Source organism: Falco rusticolus, chromosome 8, assembly GCF_015220075.1.
Source record: "Falco rusticolus isolate bFalRus1 chromosome 8, bFalRus1.pri, whole genome shotgun sequence".
Classification (NCBI taxonomy): Eukaryota; Metazoa; Chordata; class Aves; order Falconiformes; family Falconidae; genus Falco; species Falco rusticolus.
In genome coordinates this window covers 6,788,118-6,802,856 of record NC_051194.1, presented here as the reverse complement: position 1 = coordinate 6,802,856, position 14,739 = coordinate 6,788,118, and the positions used below count along the sequence as shown (strand labels likewise).

Genomic DNA, 14,739 nt, shown 5'->3' with positions numbered 1-14,739 from the left:
ACACAGCACCCCAGAGCTGCGGGGCTGGTGGCTGCAAGAAGGGGGTCAGGAGTTTCCCGCGAGCCGGCAGCAGAGGCTGTCAGTTGAGCAGCTCCCTGCAGGTGTGTTTTCAGGCCTTTGGACTGTACAACTCCCTAGCGGGGCCGTTACCAGGAGCCTCCCTCCCTCCCTCGTCCATCTGCGTCTCCTCCAGCCGGACACAGAGCTCAGAGCGCAGTTCCTGGGTGCAGATCTGGCGGCCCGTCAGCCTCCCCATGTAGGCACCCACGGGTGGGCTCCCGGGCTGTCGCTCACCCCCAGCCCCGCTCCGAGCTCTCTGCTTCCCCAGAGCGCGAAGCGCCGGACGCGGCCCAGCACTGGGGGGGAGGCATCTGGAAGCAGGGCAGGATCAGGCCCGGGAAGTGTATCGCGAGCGGGCAGAGTGCTGGCGTTACACCGGTTTTTCTCCAGTTGTTTTTTAAACCGCTTCAGGATTACGCTTCCGCCATCCTGGGGAGGGACCCTCGGCCAGCTGCCGCCTCCATCTTGGGGAGGGACCCCCGTGAGGAAGGCGCCGCCATCTTGGGAAGGGACCCGGGAGGGCGGCCGTGCCATCTTAGGGGGGGAGGCCCGGCTTGCCCTCGGGAGCGCCGTTCCCGGCTTCGCGGCGGGGGTGGGGGCGGGAGCGGGGCATAGCCCTGCCCCTGCGAACCCGGGAACGCCGCTCCCCCCGCCTCCCCTCGCCTCCCCCGGCCATCGCTTCCGGGTGAGCGGCGGTGACCTCCGCCCCCCGACCTGCCGCTTCCTTTCCAGCGGCGGCCGCCGGAGCAGACGGTAGGTGAGCGCGGGGCTGCGGCGTATCCGCCGCCATCTGCTCGCCCGCGCCTCGCCGCGGCCTCCCCGCCCGCCGCCCGTCTCCCCGGGCCCGGGGCTCCGCGGGGCGGCGTGCCCGGTGCGGGCGAGGCGCGCCTGGCGGAGCGGGGCGCTAGGCCGCGGGCGAGCCGGGGGCTGGCGTAGCTGGGCGCTCGGGGCAGGGCCGGCGCTCCCGGCTGGGGGTGGCGGGCTGGAGGAGCGGGGAGGCCGGGTCCGTGGCTCTGCGCTCGGCCGAGGCTGCGGGAGGCGGCTGCGGGCCGACCCACCCCCGGGCCCGGTGGCAGCGCGAACCTCCGCCCGCCGGGCCCTCAGCGGCCGGGGCTGCGCCCAGCGCGGCTTCAGGTGAGCGGCGGGTTCGGTGCCGCGGCCAGCATCGCCGTTACAGCTCCCACGGCTCCGAGCTTGCCCTGCCTGCCGGCTCGGTGTGGCCGGGCTTTACGGACCCCGGCTGGGGACGGCGGCGGCCGTGGACCTTCGGCGGGCTGTGCCGGGCGGGGGAAGTGGCTCTGCCAGCGGGGCCTGTAGCCTGGCCCGAGGGGTTGGTGCGCAGTGCTGTGTTCTGTGGCGTCGGGACGACCGTGTTTGTGGATGAAAGTAGGTCATGCTTGGGCTGATTTGCTTAATGAAGTTAGTGGGCTTCTCTCTTGTGCGAGGCGCCAGCTGTAGCTGGTATTTGGCAGGAGAGGGCAATAGGGAACCGTCTTCCTGTGCTCAGGAGCAGATGCACGGGATCCCCAGCCGCTTAACCGAGCACTGCCAAGTGCCGTCTGCTGTCTTCCATAGCTGGGTGTAGGCTTCAGAGGGAGAGGAGTTACCTGGGCTTGTCCCAAGGATGTGGTTAGGACACCAGTAACGTGGAAGGATTCAAGCAAGTACTTGAAAGGTCTGCAGAGTCAGAGCTTCGTGAGAGTACCTGGGTCTTCAATAATTGTTTGGTTAGGTGTGTTCTTTCTGTAAAGTCATACATAAAATTGAGCAAGGGGGATGTCTCGGCGTTGTTGGTTATCAAGGAAAGGGGCTCCCTCTTGCCGTGCTGTGGTGGTGCCTGGGGACATCAGCTGCCATGAAGCACAGCTTAGGCAGCTCCTGCTGCGAAGTGCTGCAGAACAGACCCTGCTAAACAGTTGTGACCTGTCTGCCAGCGTACAACAAAGCTGGGAATCTTGGGTGTTAGAAGAACTCTATCTGTACCCCAGAATTGCTACCTATGTTTTGGCAATGGTAACTCATTTATCTTGCTTGGTAAAGGGTTGCAGTAGCAGGGAATTTCATAAAATCCTGTAAAAGAATGCTGAGAAATCCACCATCACTCATACTTCTCTTTTGTTGTTCAGAAATGGCACCTCGTAAGGGCAAGGAGAAGAAGGAGGAGCAGGTCATCAGCTTGGGACCTCAGGTTGCTGAAGGAGAAAATGTGTTTGGCGTCTGTCATATCTTTGCTTCCTTCAATGACACTTTTGTCCATGTGACTGATCTCTCTGGCAAGTGAGTAGTGAACAGTGATCACCTTGCTGTAGTACCTGGCTCCTTTGGTTTTGAAAGCAAAAATTAGGTTTGGCTAGAGGTTCCACCAAAGTCCTTGAGCTTCTGCTGAGCTGTAAGATGACATGGCATGTGTGCATGTGTGAATGCAGCCCTGTGGCGCTGTGTGCTCCTCTGTGATGAATATTGTGTTTGAGGTACTGGATGGCAGCTTATTAATCCAGTAACATTCAAAGTACCGGGTTCTGTCTGTATCCAGAAGCTGGTTTGTGGGGAGGAGGGAGGGAAGGGCTTTTTTCTTTCTGAACGTCACCTTCCTCTTTTGTAGGGAAACCATCTGCCGTGTGACTGGTGGCATGAAGGTGAAGGCGGACAGAGATGAGTCTTCTCCCTATGCAGCTATGCTGGCAGCCCAAGATGTTGCCCAGCGGTGCAAGGAACTGGGCATCACTGCCCTGCACATCAAGCTGCGTGCTACTGGTGGAAATCGGTACGTTGGAGGGGCTGGGCTCAGCATTCCCAGGGGTTGTATCCAGTCTTAGAACTTTTCCAGGTTGTACCACATCCCTTTGCACTGCCTTAGTTGGTAAGGTAGGTGTATCCTGTGAACTTGACTTTTAAAATTCACCCGGAGCCTGTCTGTCACTTTGTGTGGTGGCTGGCTGATGTCATCCCTCACTGAGCACGTGGAACTTGTCCTGAACGGGCATCTTCAGTTGACTCGAGCTAGGGTGTGCTCATACTTACCTGGTAGTGGGTGGGGAGGTGCTGTCAAACTCGTGTGTTACCTGGGAATGAGAGTGAAGTGCCTGTCTGGTGGCTGATGGTGAATGGTTTGGGTCTGGGGACAAGAGGAGGTTGAGTTCTGGAATCTGGATGTTTTGGAATGGGAAAACTGGTTTTCTAAATGTCAGTTGTTTGTGAACTGTGTTCAGCTTCTGAATCATTTAAGGGGTTGTTTGTTTTGACACTCTCCTCCAGGACCAAAACTCCTGGACCTGGTGCCCAGTCAGCCCTGAGAGCTCTGGCTCGCTCTGGAATGAAGATCGGCCGCATTGGTGAGTGATGGAGAAAGTGGATAGCTAGACACATAAGTCATGGTGTATCAGTGCAGAGCCTTGCAACTTTAAAAAAAAAAAAAAAAAAAGGCACCAAACCAAAACTGTTTTGAGGGATTATGTAGTAAAAGGAGCTTTGTAGGCATGTATACCACTCGGTACAATGATTTAGCTTTGGGATCTTCTTCTTAGCCTCTGTCTGACAGCACTGAAGGTACGGGTTAATTTAAACATTCTTATATTGGCGGTTCACCAGGAGGTGGTGTGAGCAGACTTCAGAAACCAGGTTTCTGTCTGTGTGATAAACCCCAGCTGCGCAGCAGGATGCTGGTGCTCCTCTGATGTAACAGCGTTTGTGCCAGAGCTGTTCAGTCGCTTGGAGCATGTTGGTCTCGATTTAAGACTGTAACACAGTAGTAATGGAGTTCCTCCAGCTGTTTGAGGGCAAGTCCCAAACTTTGTAGGGGAGTCACAAGAAGTGGTGGTGATGGCTTCTCTGGAAATTACATCGGGCACCATCTGTTTCTTTGGAAATGCTGTGGCTGCATGTGTAAGTGGATGGGAGACGGGGACTTCTGCTTCCTAAACATCAAAAGCTCTGCGTAAATTCACAGGCTTCACTCCTGTGGAGCGTTTGTTCCTCCTGTGCCTGGCTCCTGTGGTGGTTGCCTGCTGAGGTGCAGCCATGGGATGTTGGTGTGACTTGGGCCTGGGTGGCTGTGTCTGGCTGGTTTCTTGGGGTACCTGTGGAAGGTAACTCTGTTTTGGATTTTCTTCTCCCCACAGAGGATGTCACCCCCATCCCCTCTGACAGCACTCGCAGGAAGGGTGGTCGCCGGGGACGTCGTCTGTAAACAGTGCTGCACCTTTCATTATTAAAGCTCTCTTTTAAACCTCTGCTCAACTGTGTTTTCTTACTGAGGTGTACTTAGAAGTTGAGTGGCTTCAATTTAATTCCATCCATGAACAGCTTGTGCTCTGAAGCTGGTCTTCTGGTTGGCTTGGGGTTGTTACTGCTGCAGCAAAGGTGCTCTCGAATATACATGGGAAAAGCTTCTAAAAGCACTAGAATTACAGCTCCCTCGGCTGCTCTGTTTATGTATTTATACTTCCAGAGGCATTTAAGAAAAATGACTCCTCACTTAGGCACACTGCGCTTCCTGCAGCATTTGACCTCCATGGAATGTGCTGCCATCACCTGGAATAAATGCCCTTTTCCACCTTTGCCAGTGTTCTCTTCCTAGTTCTCCAGGCTTCAGAATCACTGCTGTTCCTGTCGCTTCCTCTGCTGTAGCAAGATTTTAGACCAAGAGAACGTATGATGGGCATACTTGAGCATAGTTTAAGATTGGCGGACTCTGTACGCTCCTGGTTAAAATAACTGGCTTCTACAGCCTCCTTGAGAGAGATGGAACGGTCAGAATGCCTCCTGTGCTGTGGTGCTGTCGGCCTTCGCGCAATGTGGTGGCTGTTTTGATGGGGGTCTGCCCTGTGCTACCCTGTGATCCCGCTGCAGCGCGGGGTGCGGTGGGTAGGAGTTTGTTGTAGAGGCCGATACAACTTGCCTCACTTTGCTGCCTCAGTTCAGTGGAACTCTTGGCCCCGAGCGAGTGAGCTCATCTGGAGCTGGTGAAATGTTGGGGAATAGTGGTGAGGTTTAAGTGATGGTTGTGGTTGAAAAACCTTAGGATTCTTAGCACAGTTACATGGCAGATGTGAATAGTCCTATGCGTGATGTGTGACCTATAAAATGAGGCTGGAAGCTGGTGGTCTGATGTCCTGGGCTCCTGAGCAAAGTCTGCCTCCAGACCCCAAACTTTGAGAACCTCACCACCGTCGTGTGGGCGCTTTCCCACCCTTTTGCATCTTAAAACGCTTCACAGGGGTTTCCTTCGCCTGCCTGCTCCTGAGCCTCCCTCCCCACACGGGAAAGGATGCTTTGGCTGATGGTAGTGTTGGAGGCGCGCCCCTCTCAAAGCAGTCTCTGTTCTGGTACAGTTACTCAGCCTGGAATAGATCCAGGGAATGTTGCTCCTGTCAAGATTGGTTTTCAGTTGTTGAGCCCTAGCTCTTTCACAGTAAAATGGGATGAGTTTCATGGCAGAAGAAACACGGGTGTCTGGTCTGAAGCCATGGTGTGTCTCGGTCTTCACAGTGAAAACTACTTGGATGCTTGTGGTTTCGAAGTGAGTCATGATTTTTTTGGAGGTGCCTTTGCTGTGTAGAAGAAAGCCGGGCTTGCAAGCAAGCTAACTACTGCTGGGGTTTCTGCAAACTGTTGCTTAATACGCAACTTCCCCTTTCTGTGGAAAAAATCTTTGCCTGGACTGATTGATATTCCTAAACCAGCATTTCCCTTGGCACAGCTGAAGTGTTTTATTTGTAATTTTATATGTGGACATGGAAAACTTTAGAATAGACTTCCCTTACTGTCTTAAGAGAGTGTGCTATTTGGAGTTCAAGCCATTCTTTTCCTGTACTTCAAAGTGTTCTTTGAACTCTGGAGAAGGTGCTGAAAACATGAAACCAGCAGTGGCTCAGCCAACGTGGAGCTGAACTGAGGAGGCGACTGGGCGGAGGAACCCAGGGGAGAGGGAGGCGAAGGTGTGGTGTGATGCTAACAGCCCTGGTCGGGTGGTTTTTTCATATATACAGTGAAACCTGTTGCTGTTCTGGTATGTGTTACTTTGTCCCGTGTGACATTAATGTGGCTACTGCACAGGGTATGTTTGGGCAAAGCTGTACAGGAATATAAAATCCAACACAGGATCTTCGCAGCGGTATGATTTTCACAGGCCCCACTCGTACCTTTAGGTGCAGTTTGAGATGTTTTCTGCTCAGTTCCATCTCCCTTCTGTGGCCCACCAAGGCAGGGCGCAGCCACCCTGGTGCAGGCTCGTTTAGCCCTGCTGTTTTTAAGGACAGACGTGGAAATGGGAAGGTGCCTGCTCGGTACCGCTTTAAGGGCGTGAGAAGGGAAGTGGCTCTTCATCTGCAGCAGGGTCAGGCCGACCTCTGGGCAGCTTGGACCTGGCTGGTGAGCCTGGCAGTGGCATTGGCCTTGTTTGGCTCTGGAGAGGAGGTTGCTGAAGCACCAGCTGGGGCCTTTCTGTCTAACCTGAGGTAGGAGGAACGCAGTTCCACCGCCCTACTTGGCGTATCCTCCCCCAGGGAGGTTTGCTGGGGTTTGCACAGGTGGCGGGAGCTTTGCCCAGGACAGGAAGGTGGATTTGCTTTATTAGCCCTCAATCTTCGGAAGCAGGAGCTCTGCTGGGTGCGCAGGGCTGTCGGGGCTGAGCTGCTGTAAGCCCAGTTCCTACCACTTGCCCTCACCATGCTGTGCCGTGGGCAGGGTGTTCCCTGGGCTCGCTGCACAATTAATAGCAAAAATGGCTTTTATTTCTTAGCCGACCTGACGTCTTTGAAACAACTTCCTGCGTCGATGTGAAACTCCCCAAGGGAGAAATGGTGAATGAGGAAGAGAAACCGGAGAGCCACACGCATCCCTGCGCAGAGCGGGCTGCTCAGCATGCGTCCTGGGGCTGGCTGGACAGAAAAACTCTCCTGGCTGAGCAGTGTCGATGGGTTTCATGGCTCTTGCCGTTCCTGCCCTACCTAGCTGCCTCGTCTTGCGTGACGCAGCGAGGAACTGCGTCACCTGCAAAGCCCCTGCGGCTGGCTGTTGCCTCCCCCGTTGTGTGGGTGGGGGACACGTGTGGCTGCCTACCCCGTGTCTCCCCAGCAGCGATGCTTGTCCTGCCGAGGGCGCGGGGCTGCCCGCTGGTTGCAGCGCATCCCCAGCCCACGAAGACCCCAGAGGCAGGTCTGCGTTCGCTGGTGAGCCCTGCAGCTCAGCCGTTCCCCTCGAGTTTGTCCGGGGCTGATCCTGCGCTGCCCGGGGTGTTGTCCTACAGGCAGTGAGAGATGTGGGTTTGTTCACCAAATGTCAGTCTGTGCAGGGTCTGCGGGCTGTGAGCTGCGAGACGGAGGTTGGGCTGGTAATGAATGGCTTCACGTGAATGCCCGTGGGGTTATTTCCGTCTCCCTGCCTGAAATAATCACTCTGCCAGCTTGGGTCAGGGTCCCCGTGGAACAGGCAGGTTTGGGCTGAGTCCTGAAACTTCTCCTTGCTCCAGATGACTCCTTTTCCAACCAGAAGACGGCTGGTTCCCCAGCCTCCTGTAATGGTGCTTGTCAAGTTTTTCATGGGTGGCACGAAACGTGCACAAATAGGAAGCCTTGGGGGTGACAGGGTGCTGATGAGCCCGTGCTGTGCCTGGGTGTCAGCCTCAGGCTGTGGAGGAAAGAGAGGGGGATAAGCAGGCTGAAAGCTGCTCCGGAAAATGGTCTGCATCTTCCCAGGAAAATCAACGTACAGACTTAAAACAGCTTGGAGGCTGTGTGTGTGCATAGTGCTTGTGGTGGGGAAGGTACTGAAGAAGTTAATGGAAAAGTCTGTGTGGAGCGAGGGCTGATTTGGTGCTGACAGGCCCCCTCTGGGCTGGGGGCTCAGCCTGCCCGTGGTGGGGCTGGGGCTCTTTCCCACCCCCCTGTTTATCGCCTGTGTTTGCGGTTTGCGGAGTTGGGTCCAGCTCCATAAATCGCTGGGTGTTTTGCTCACTGAGTTCCCGTTCAGACTTTCCTTACTTGCCCTCAGCACCGAGGCTGGTCACGGAACATGCCTGGACCGTGGCCCCAGGGCTGGGGGTGGGGTGGTGGTCTCGCAGCCCCAGAGGTGCTGATTGAGGGATGGGGCTGTGAGAAAAAACCTGCATCCCCCCAAAACTCCTGGTGCCCACCGTGGCCTGAGAGTGAGGGGAGAGATGAAAACATTATGGAAGGGTTTTATGTGTTTTAACACCTCGGATGGTTTCTAAATGCAGCATCACCTAAAAAGCAGCAGTTACTTGTCTTCAAAATAGCCTCTGGGGAGGAAGGCAGGAGCTGGGGATGCAGGTGGCCTGAGGCACCTGGGTAGGGGGATCTGTGCACCCCTGGGTGCCCTGGGGCTTTCCCAGCTGGATCACCTGAGCCTGGGGTGACCAGGCTCTGAGCCCTGAGGAGGGGCTGTGACTCCCCACCTGGGAGGCCGGAGCATTGTCCCACCAGCGCCTGCTTCTCCTCCAGAAACAGCATCAGCCAGGAGGCCCTGCCCTGCTCTCTGGAAAAGCTTTTAGATTCTTCCTTAAGCCTGCTCTCCCCGGAGGCTGGCTGTGCCACCCCTGCCGGCCGGGATGGTGCCAGGGCTGGCTGGGGAGAAGGGATGGAGTCAATGGAGAACCCAAGGGATGGAGTCAATGGAGAACCCTGCCCCTGCTCGCCCCTCACAGCCATACCGCTCTCCGGCCCTTGGGCTGCGGTCACCGGTGATGCCAGGGCAGATTGCTTTTAATTTCACACTCGGCGTTTCACTTTTGGGTGATGCTGGCCATGGTTGTGCTGGGTCCTGACGCTAGAGATGGGGGGTGCAGCGTGCCTAGCAAGGCCAAGGCTCAGCGCTGGCGTCGGGGGCGTGTTAGCCCCCGGCTGCCCCGGGTCCTTGTATAAAATAACTGAAAATCAGCATTATGGGGGTGGATGGCTGCTCTCACCTACATAGTGCTAGCAGGGCTGTGGGGTGGCCTGGGGACCCACGCTGCCCCACTCCCACTGGTGCTTTGGGGGTTGTCCACATTGGGGGGCTGCTTCTGCGTTCTTGGGTTTGGGGGTTCAGCCCCCTGGAGTTGCTGTAGACAGGGCGAGGGGGGTCCCGCAGGAGGGAGGGGGGCTTTAAACACTTGGTCCTTTAATCGTTACTTCCGCAGCCCAAGAGGTGCTGGCAGATCACCCCCACTCAGGGGGGTCCAAAATGACCCTCAAGGAGGGGTTTGGACCAAAGTGCAGCTTTTCCTTGGTGGCGGAGGTGAGTGAGGAGAGGTACACCCTGACAGCATGCGCCCACAGAGGGTCCTGCTCAGCCTTTGGTGTGGGGAGCCCTCCCTGTGACATCCCACCTCTGCATCCCACCCCCTTCCTCACGTGCTGCCTCCCACCTCCACATCCCCCTTTTCACATCCTGTACCCCATATCCCCCCAGGCCTACCAAAGCCCCCAGGCCCATGGCACTGGGTGTCACCAGGCTGGGCATTGTGACCAGCCTGTGGCGGTGGGGTGGGAAGCGATGCCCCACGAGTTGGCCATGGTGCTCGCAGCCACATCCAGCACCATTTCTGGACCAGAGACCTGGTAAGCAGATGTCTGCCTGGCAACAGGTGACGGAGGTGTCGGCAGCCAATGGGGCTTTTTTCTGCTGCTCCCCCCCCCCGCCCCGGGGGTGGCAGGGTAGGGTGGGGGCCTGGGGGGGTATTTCCAGCGACAGCACTCGGGGCACACATTGCTCATCAGGGTGCCGACAGCAGAGCCATGGCCGAGGAGCAGCGGGACCTCATCTCCGACCACGGCAGCAGCGTGTTCCGTGCCAGGGACACTCAGAGGTGATGGGGGGCATGGGGGTGTGGGGTCAAGGGGGGATGAGGAGGCCAAAGCGGGGATGTGGGGCAGAGGGGGAACAGCACGGCCGTTGCGTGGCCATGGGGTAGAAAGGGATACAGTTGGGCCAAGGAGGTACAGAGTGACTATGGGGCAGAAGGTGGGGGTCATGTTATGGCTATGGGGCACTGTGGAGCTAAGGGGGGCATGATGTGGCTATAGGGTGGAAGGGGCTGGAGCGTGGCTGTGGGGCAGGCAGGGGCACGGGATGGCTCTGGGGTGGGTGGGTGCATGGGGTGGCTCTGGGGTTGAGGGGGGGGCACTATCTCTGGGGCAGATGGAGGTGTGGCATGGCATGGGTGGATAGGTTTGCAGTGTGGCTGTGGGGCAGATGAGGGCACAGCAACAGGTTCAGGTCATGGCTATGGGGTGGATGGGGCAACAGCATGGCTATGGGGCAGGCAGGCTCAAGGTGGGGCCATGGGGCAGGCGGGCTGATGATGTGGCTATGGGGCAGGCAGGGACACAACGTTGTCCCAGACGCCAGCCAGCTTTGTAAGGCCACCCCCCATGTCCCAACCAGCCCTCATCTCCCAACTCCCTTGGGGGAGTCCCCAAATATTTCCAGCCAATCAGAAGGCCAGGAGCTCTGGCATCATCAGTCGCCAGGCAGACATCTGGACAGCAGGTCCAGCTCTTGACATAAATGCAGCAGCACCGGCAGCAGGGCAGCACCCATGGGTGCAGGCACCTCATCGGGCAGCAGAGGCAGCTGGCGGCTCCCTGGGGCACCGCTGCACCCCTCCAGTGCCCCGCTCGCCCCGGTGGGGCAGGATCTGGCCTGGGGAGGCTGTGGCAGCATGGCAGGTGGCTGCATGGCGCTGGGCTTTGCCCTGCCTCGGCATCCCAGTGTGATGGCAGCACTGCGCCAGCCACCTGCCCGGCCTGCCTCTGCACTCACGGTGCCCCACACCCTTGCTTTTTGCACAAAACTTTAAAAATTAAGTGTAGTTGGGCATCCCATGGGATATGTCCTCTGCCCTCCAGGACCACCAAGGCTTCAGGTGGCTTCATCATCCTGCAAAACACCCAGAGTGAGGCCGTGCCCCAAAATCCCCTGGCAGCCCCCCTGCCCGCAGCCCCCGTGCGCCCACATGCTCCTCGGGTACCCCTCCCCCGCCTCCCCCGCTCTTGCCCCTGCAGGGGGTTTCGGTTCCCCAATGCGGAGTGACCTTCACGCTGAGATTTCACTTCTGCATGCCCGCGACAGGGGAATTTGCCTTTGGTGCAGCCCCCGCCCAGGGGTTTCGTGGGCACAGTGATCCAGGGTACGTGGTCATCTCCTGCAGCGGCTGAGTTCCCTCTCCGTGTGCTGCACGCAGGTCTGCGTTGGGCAGCAAAGCCGCCCTCTCCACGCTCTCCATCCTGGTGGCACTGCTGATCGCCGGCCAGGCTGTCACCGTCTACTTCGTCTACCAGCAGAACGGGCAGATCAGCAAGCTGACCAAGACCTCCCAGACCCTGCAGCTGGAGGCACTGCAGAGGAAGCTGCCTGCCAGTCAGTAGCACCACGGGCACCGGCACGGGAGGGTTTGGCTGGGGAGGGGGGATGGGTCCTACCCAGACGCCCCCACCCCAGTGCTCCTCACACCACTCCTTCCTCGGCAGGCGCCAAGCCAGCCAAGGGTGCGAAGATAGCCATAATGAGCATGCCGCTGAGGGGCCCGTCTCTCGATCCCACTGCTGACGTGGTAAGAGATGCCCACCGCTGCTCGGCACTAGCTGCTGCCTGCCCTTGGGGCTCGCTGCCAGCCCTTGCGCTCATGCTGCCCCTTTCCCTTCTCTCTTGAGGCCACGGCTCCTGCCAGCAACAAAACTGAGGATCAAGTGAAGCACCTGCTGCTGGTAAGGTCCCCTGCTCCCCCAACAATCCCTGCCCCCTGTGCTGCGGGAGGCCGTGGGACCCTCTGCTTCCAGCTTGTTGTCTCTCGGCTGGGTCTGGGGTCTCTTGAGTGCTCCGAGCTGTAGGAGCTCGTGGCCTCCTGCAAAGTCCATCTGGCCGATACAAGCAGAGCTTCACCCTCCCCTCAACTCATTTTTCTTGGCCTTGTCTCACTGTGGTGGTCACTGCAGCAAGCAGACCCCAGGAAGAAGTTCCCGGAGCTGAAGTACAGCATGATGGCGGACAACCTGAAGACCCTGAAGACCACCATGACTGATGCAGACTGGAAGGTCAGTGCTTGCTGCTGTCCTACTCTTCCCCTTCCAGGAACACCCCACTTCAGGGAAGCAGTGGGGCATCGCCACCTGGAAAAACAAAGTCCTGCTTGAACCAGGCTTGGGTTGCTCCTGCCTCAAGGAAGGTGGTGGTGCTCACAACCTTCTTTGGCCCAAGCCGGAGCTTGCAGCATGGCTCCCACGTGGTGCACGTGCGCGCACACACACACACCTGCTGGTTAAACATTCTGGTTCCTCCTGTTGCAGTCCTTTGAATCCTGGATGCACAAGTGGCTGCTGTTTGAAATGGCCAAGAACACCAAGCCCAAGGGGCGTAAGACAACCGCAGCAAAGAAAGGTATCGCGGTGGGGGCTGCCGACCTGGGGAGGGTTGGGACTGGATGTTTGGGAGCAATCACCCCCCCCCCAAGGAGGTGCCAGCATGGGGCTTCCCAAAGCCAAACCCTCCGTCCCCCGATCATGGACCTCCTTCTTCATTCCATGTGGAATCGTTGGTGGCCTTCAGGACATCACAGAGCCACTGCCTGCAGGGCATTTGGCATGAGCAAATGTCTGAAAAGCTGGAGCACCACTGTCCCTGTCCCGTCCCTGGCTAGCTCAAAAGCTTTAGAAAGGCCACTGGGGTGGGGCTTATTTGCCTTTTAACTGCTTCTGGATGAGAAGACCCCTCAGAGGCTGCCGGGCAGAAGGGCCTGGGGGGCTCACAGTGTCTCCCCTTTGTTTTTACTGCCCTAGTGCAAACTAAGTGCCAGGCGGAGGCCAGTTCTGGGGGTGTCCAACCGGGTCACTTCCAGCCGCAGTGCGATGAGAACGGCGACTACCTGCCCAAGCAGTGCAATGCCTCCACAGGCTACTGCTGGTGCTCCTACAAAAATGGCACCAGGATCGAGGGCACCGCTACTCGGGAAAAGCTGGACTGCCCTGGTAGGTCACCAGGGAGAATGAGCAGCACGCATGGGTGCTGCCCCCCATTTTGCCTGTGCTTAGGGAAGAGAGCTGCCAGGAGGGTGCCCAAGCTGTAGAGCATCCCTCAGCCCTCTTTGATGCCGGCACGTTAAGGCTGGAGGGGACCCTAAAAACCCCAGCCCTCCTCGGGCAGCTGCAGCTAGAGCAGAGGCATGCAGTCAAACTTTTCTATGGCCGCCCCCCCCCCGCAGCTCACTGGGTGGGTGCAGGCTCTGCCCCACTGCCCTGGAAGCGGGGGTCGTGATGGGGTAGGCCCAGGGGTTCAGCACCCATGTCCTGCCCTCCCTCTGCAGATGATGCTGCAGTCACTACCCCTGCTACCACTGTGGAACCGGAGATGACCTTCTCCGGCGCGGAGGCAGTCAAGCTGGCTGTGTAGGAAGGTGAGTCCAAGCAGAGTTATGGGACTGGGAAGGGGAAACCTTAGGGCTGGGGCAGAGGAGGTGGGGGGGCTGGGGGAGGCCAAGGCAGCACCAAAGCACTGCAGGGGAGGTGGAGGTTGTGATGGAGGCACAGCAGAACAGTCTGGGCTTTGGGAAGTCCTGGACCCATCTTAATGACTCCCTCCTCTTTCCCCTAAAACAGCCTAATAGAAGAGGATGCCAGCTGTTGCCTGTCCTGTCTTCAGCATCCCAGCTCAAATTTCTTTTTCTCTATTTCATTTCTGCTCTTACATTGCTTTTCCAAGGCAATTAGATTAGCAGCGGGCACCCCTGCACACCCCTGTCCCTAGAGGTATCGACTGTGCCCCCCTGCTGTAAGGCACCAGATGGGGCTTAGCTGCCACCAGGAGCAGTGCTGGAGACAAAGTGTTCCCCCAGAGAGTAGGTAAAGCAGGCTGGAAAATTATTTCAATGATGTCAGACCCATAAATCCTGTTCCCTTTTGCGCATCAGCATCCCGCAGCACCCAGACAGTGGCACGCACACTAATGCTTTCTTACACTGAATAAACATTAAAAGCAGCAAAACAACCTCCACCAGCTTCTTAACTGACCCCTGTAGCCCGAAGCCCTGTTATTACTAGAGTAGATGGTTGTTGTGCTGAGTTTTGTAGGCAACATGTTCACCTTCTGCCTTCAGGCTGGAGGACAGCTGAAGCAGTGGGTAAGTGTGCAGAGAAGCTGACCCTGGAGTCAAAAGGACTTCTAGTTTTTCTGGATATATCTGATAGTTTCTTTAGAAATGTCTCACAAGCTAATTTCAAATAAACTTTTGAATAAGAAAGCCTTGTAAACAACTCTATTTGCAAGCGCTGCCCTGCCACTAGCATGCAGCTGTCCTTGGTGTAAATGAAATGAATTTTAAGAAAAAAGGGAATAAAAAAATCGGCAAAGACACTAGGACATCTGTGCCCTGACCCAGGATCATACATATTCCTCATCTACCACTTGTTCAATCTCCCAGCACAGCACGGGAGGCTGAAGTCACCTTTAAGTGTATCGCAGCGCTGGGGAGCTGCGCCCTGTACGGGGAGCAGTGTCCCTCCTGCACCCCAGTTGCGCAGGTGCAAGGGGGCAGCCAGAGCCCTCTGCCCTCAACAGCAGAGCCTGCAGCAAGGCTGTACAGCATGGGAGGGAGGAGCACAAGGGGATCCAGTCCCTTTTTTCCTCGCCTCCTAAACGTTTAGGAGGAAGCAAGGAAACCAGGTACAAGCCCAGTACAAGGTGCAGGGT

The 14,739-nt window shown here is 57.3% G+C and overlaps 2 protein-coding genes across 3 annotated transcripts; both read left to right on the top strand.

Moving 5' to 3' along the window:
- Positions 1-698: 698 nt before the first annotated feature.
- On the top strand, positions 699-4,291 carry RPS14 (ribosomal protein S14). Of its 2 annotated transcripts, none has more exons than XM_037397150.1 (5): positions 699-813; positions 2,187-2,337; positions 2,663-2,824; positions 3,316-3,392; positions 4,179-4,291. In XM_037397150.1, exons 2-5 carry the CDS (start codon positions 2,189-2,191, stop codon positions 4,244-4,246), a joined length of 456 nt encoding a protein of 151 aa, XP_037253047.1. In that variant the 5' UTR covers positions 699-813; positions 2,187-2,188; the 3' UTR covers positions 4,247-4,291. The 2 variants fall into 2 exon arrangements, with proteins under 2 accessions (XP_037253047.1, XP_037253048.1); XM_037397151.1 differs by having other exon boundaries at positions 766-817.
- A 5,442-nt stretch (positions 4,292-9,733) lies between these two features.
- CD74 (CD74 molecule) lies at positions 9,734-14,290 on the top strand. The gene is made up of 9 exons (XM_037397459.1): positions 9,734-9,865; positions 11,243-11,418; positions 11,529-11,611; positions 11,712-11,765; positions 11,994-12,092; positions 12,345-12,435; positions 12,834-13,022; positions 13,358-13,447; positions 13,650-14,290. Exons 1-8 carry the CDS (start codon positions 9,795-9,797, stop codon positions 13,441-13,443), a joined length of 849 nt encoding a protein of 282 aa, XP_037253356.1. The 5' UTR covers positions 9,734-9,794; the 3' UTR covers positions 13,444-13,447; positions 13,650-14,290.
- Positions 14,291-14,739: the final 449 nt, after the last annotated feature.

Coding starts and splice junctions, on each gene's coding strand:
- CD74 (XM_037397459.1), top strand. CDS start 9,795: ATGGCCGAGGAGCAGCGGGACCTCATCTCCGACCACGGCAGCAGCGTG. Junction 11,419..11,528: donor GCAGAGGAAGCTGCCTGCCA/GTCAGTAGCACC, acceptor CTTCCTCGGCAG/GCGCCAAGCCAGCCAAGGGT. Junction 12,436..12,833: donor GACAACCGCAGCAAAGAAAG/GTATCGCGGTGG, acceptor TTACTGCCCTAG/TGCAAACTAAGTGCCAGGCG.
- RPS14 (XM_037397150.1), top strand. CDS start 2,189: ATGGCACCTCGTAAGGGCAAGGAGAAGAAGGAGGAGCAGGTCATCAGC. Junction 2,338..2,662: donor GTGACTGATCTCTCTGGCAA/GTGAGTAGTGAA, acceptor CCTCTTTTGTAG/GGAAACCATCTGCCGTGTGA. Junction 2,825..3,315: donor CGTGCTACTGGTGGAAATCG/GTACGTTGGAGG, acceptor ACTCTCCTCCAG/GACCAAAACTCCTGGACCTG.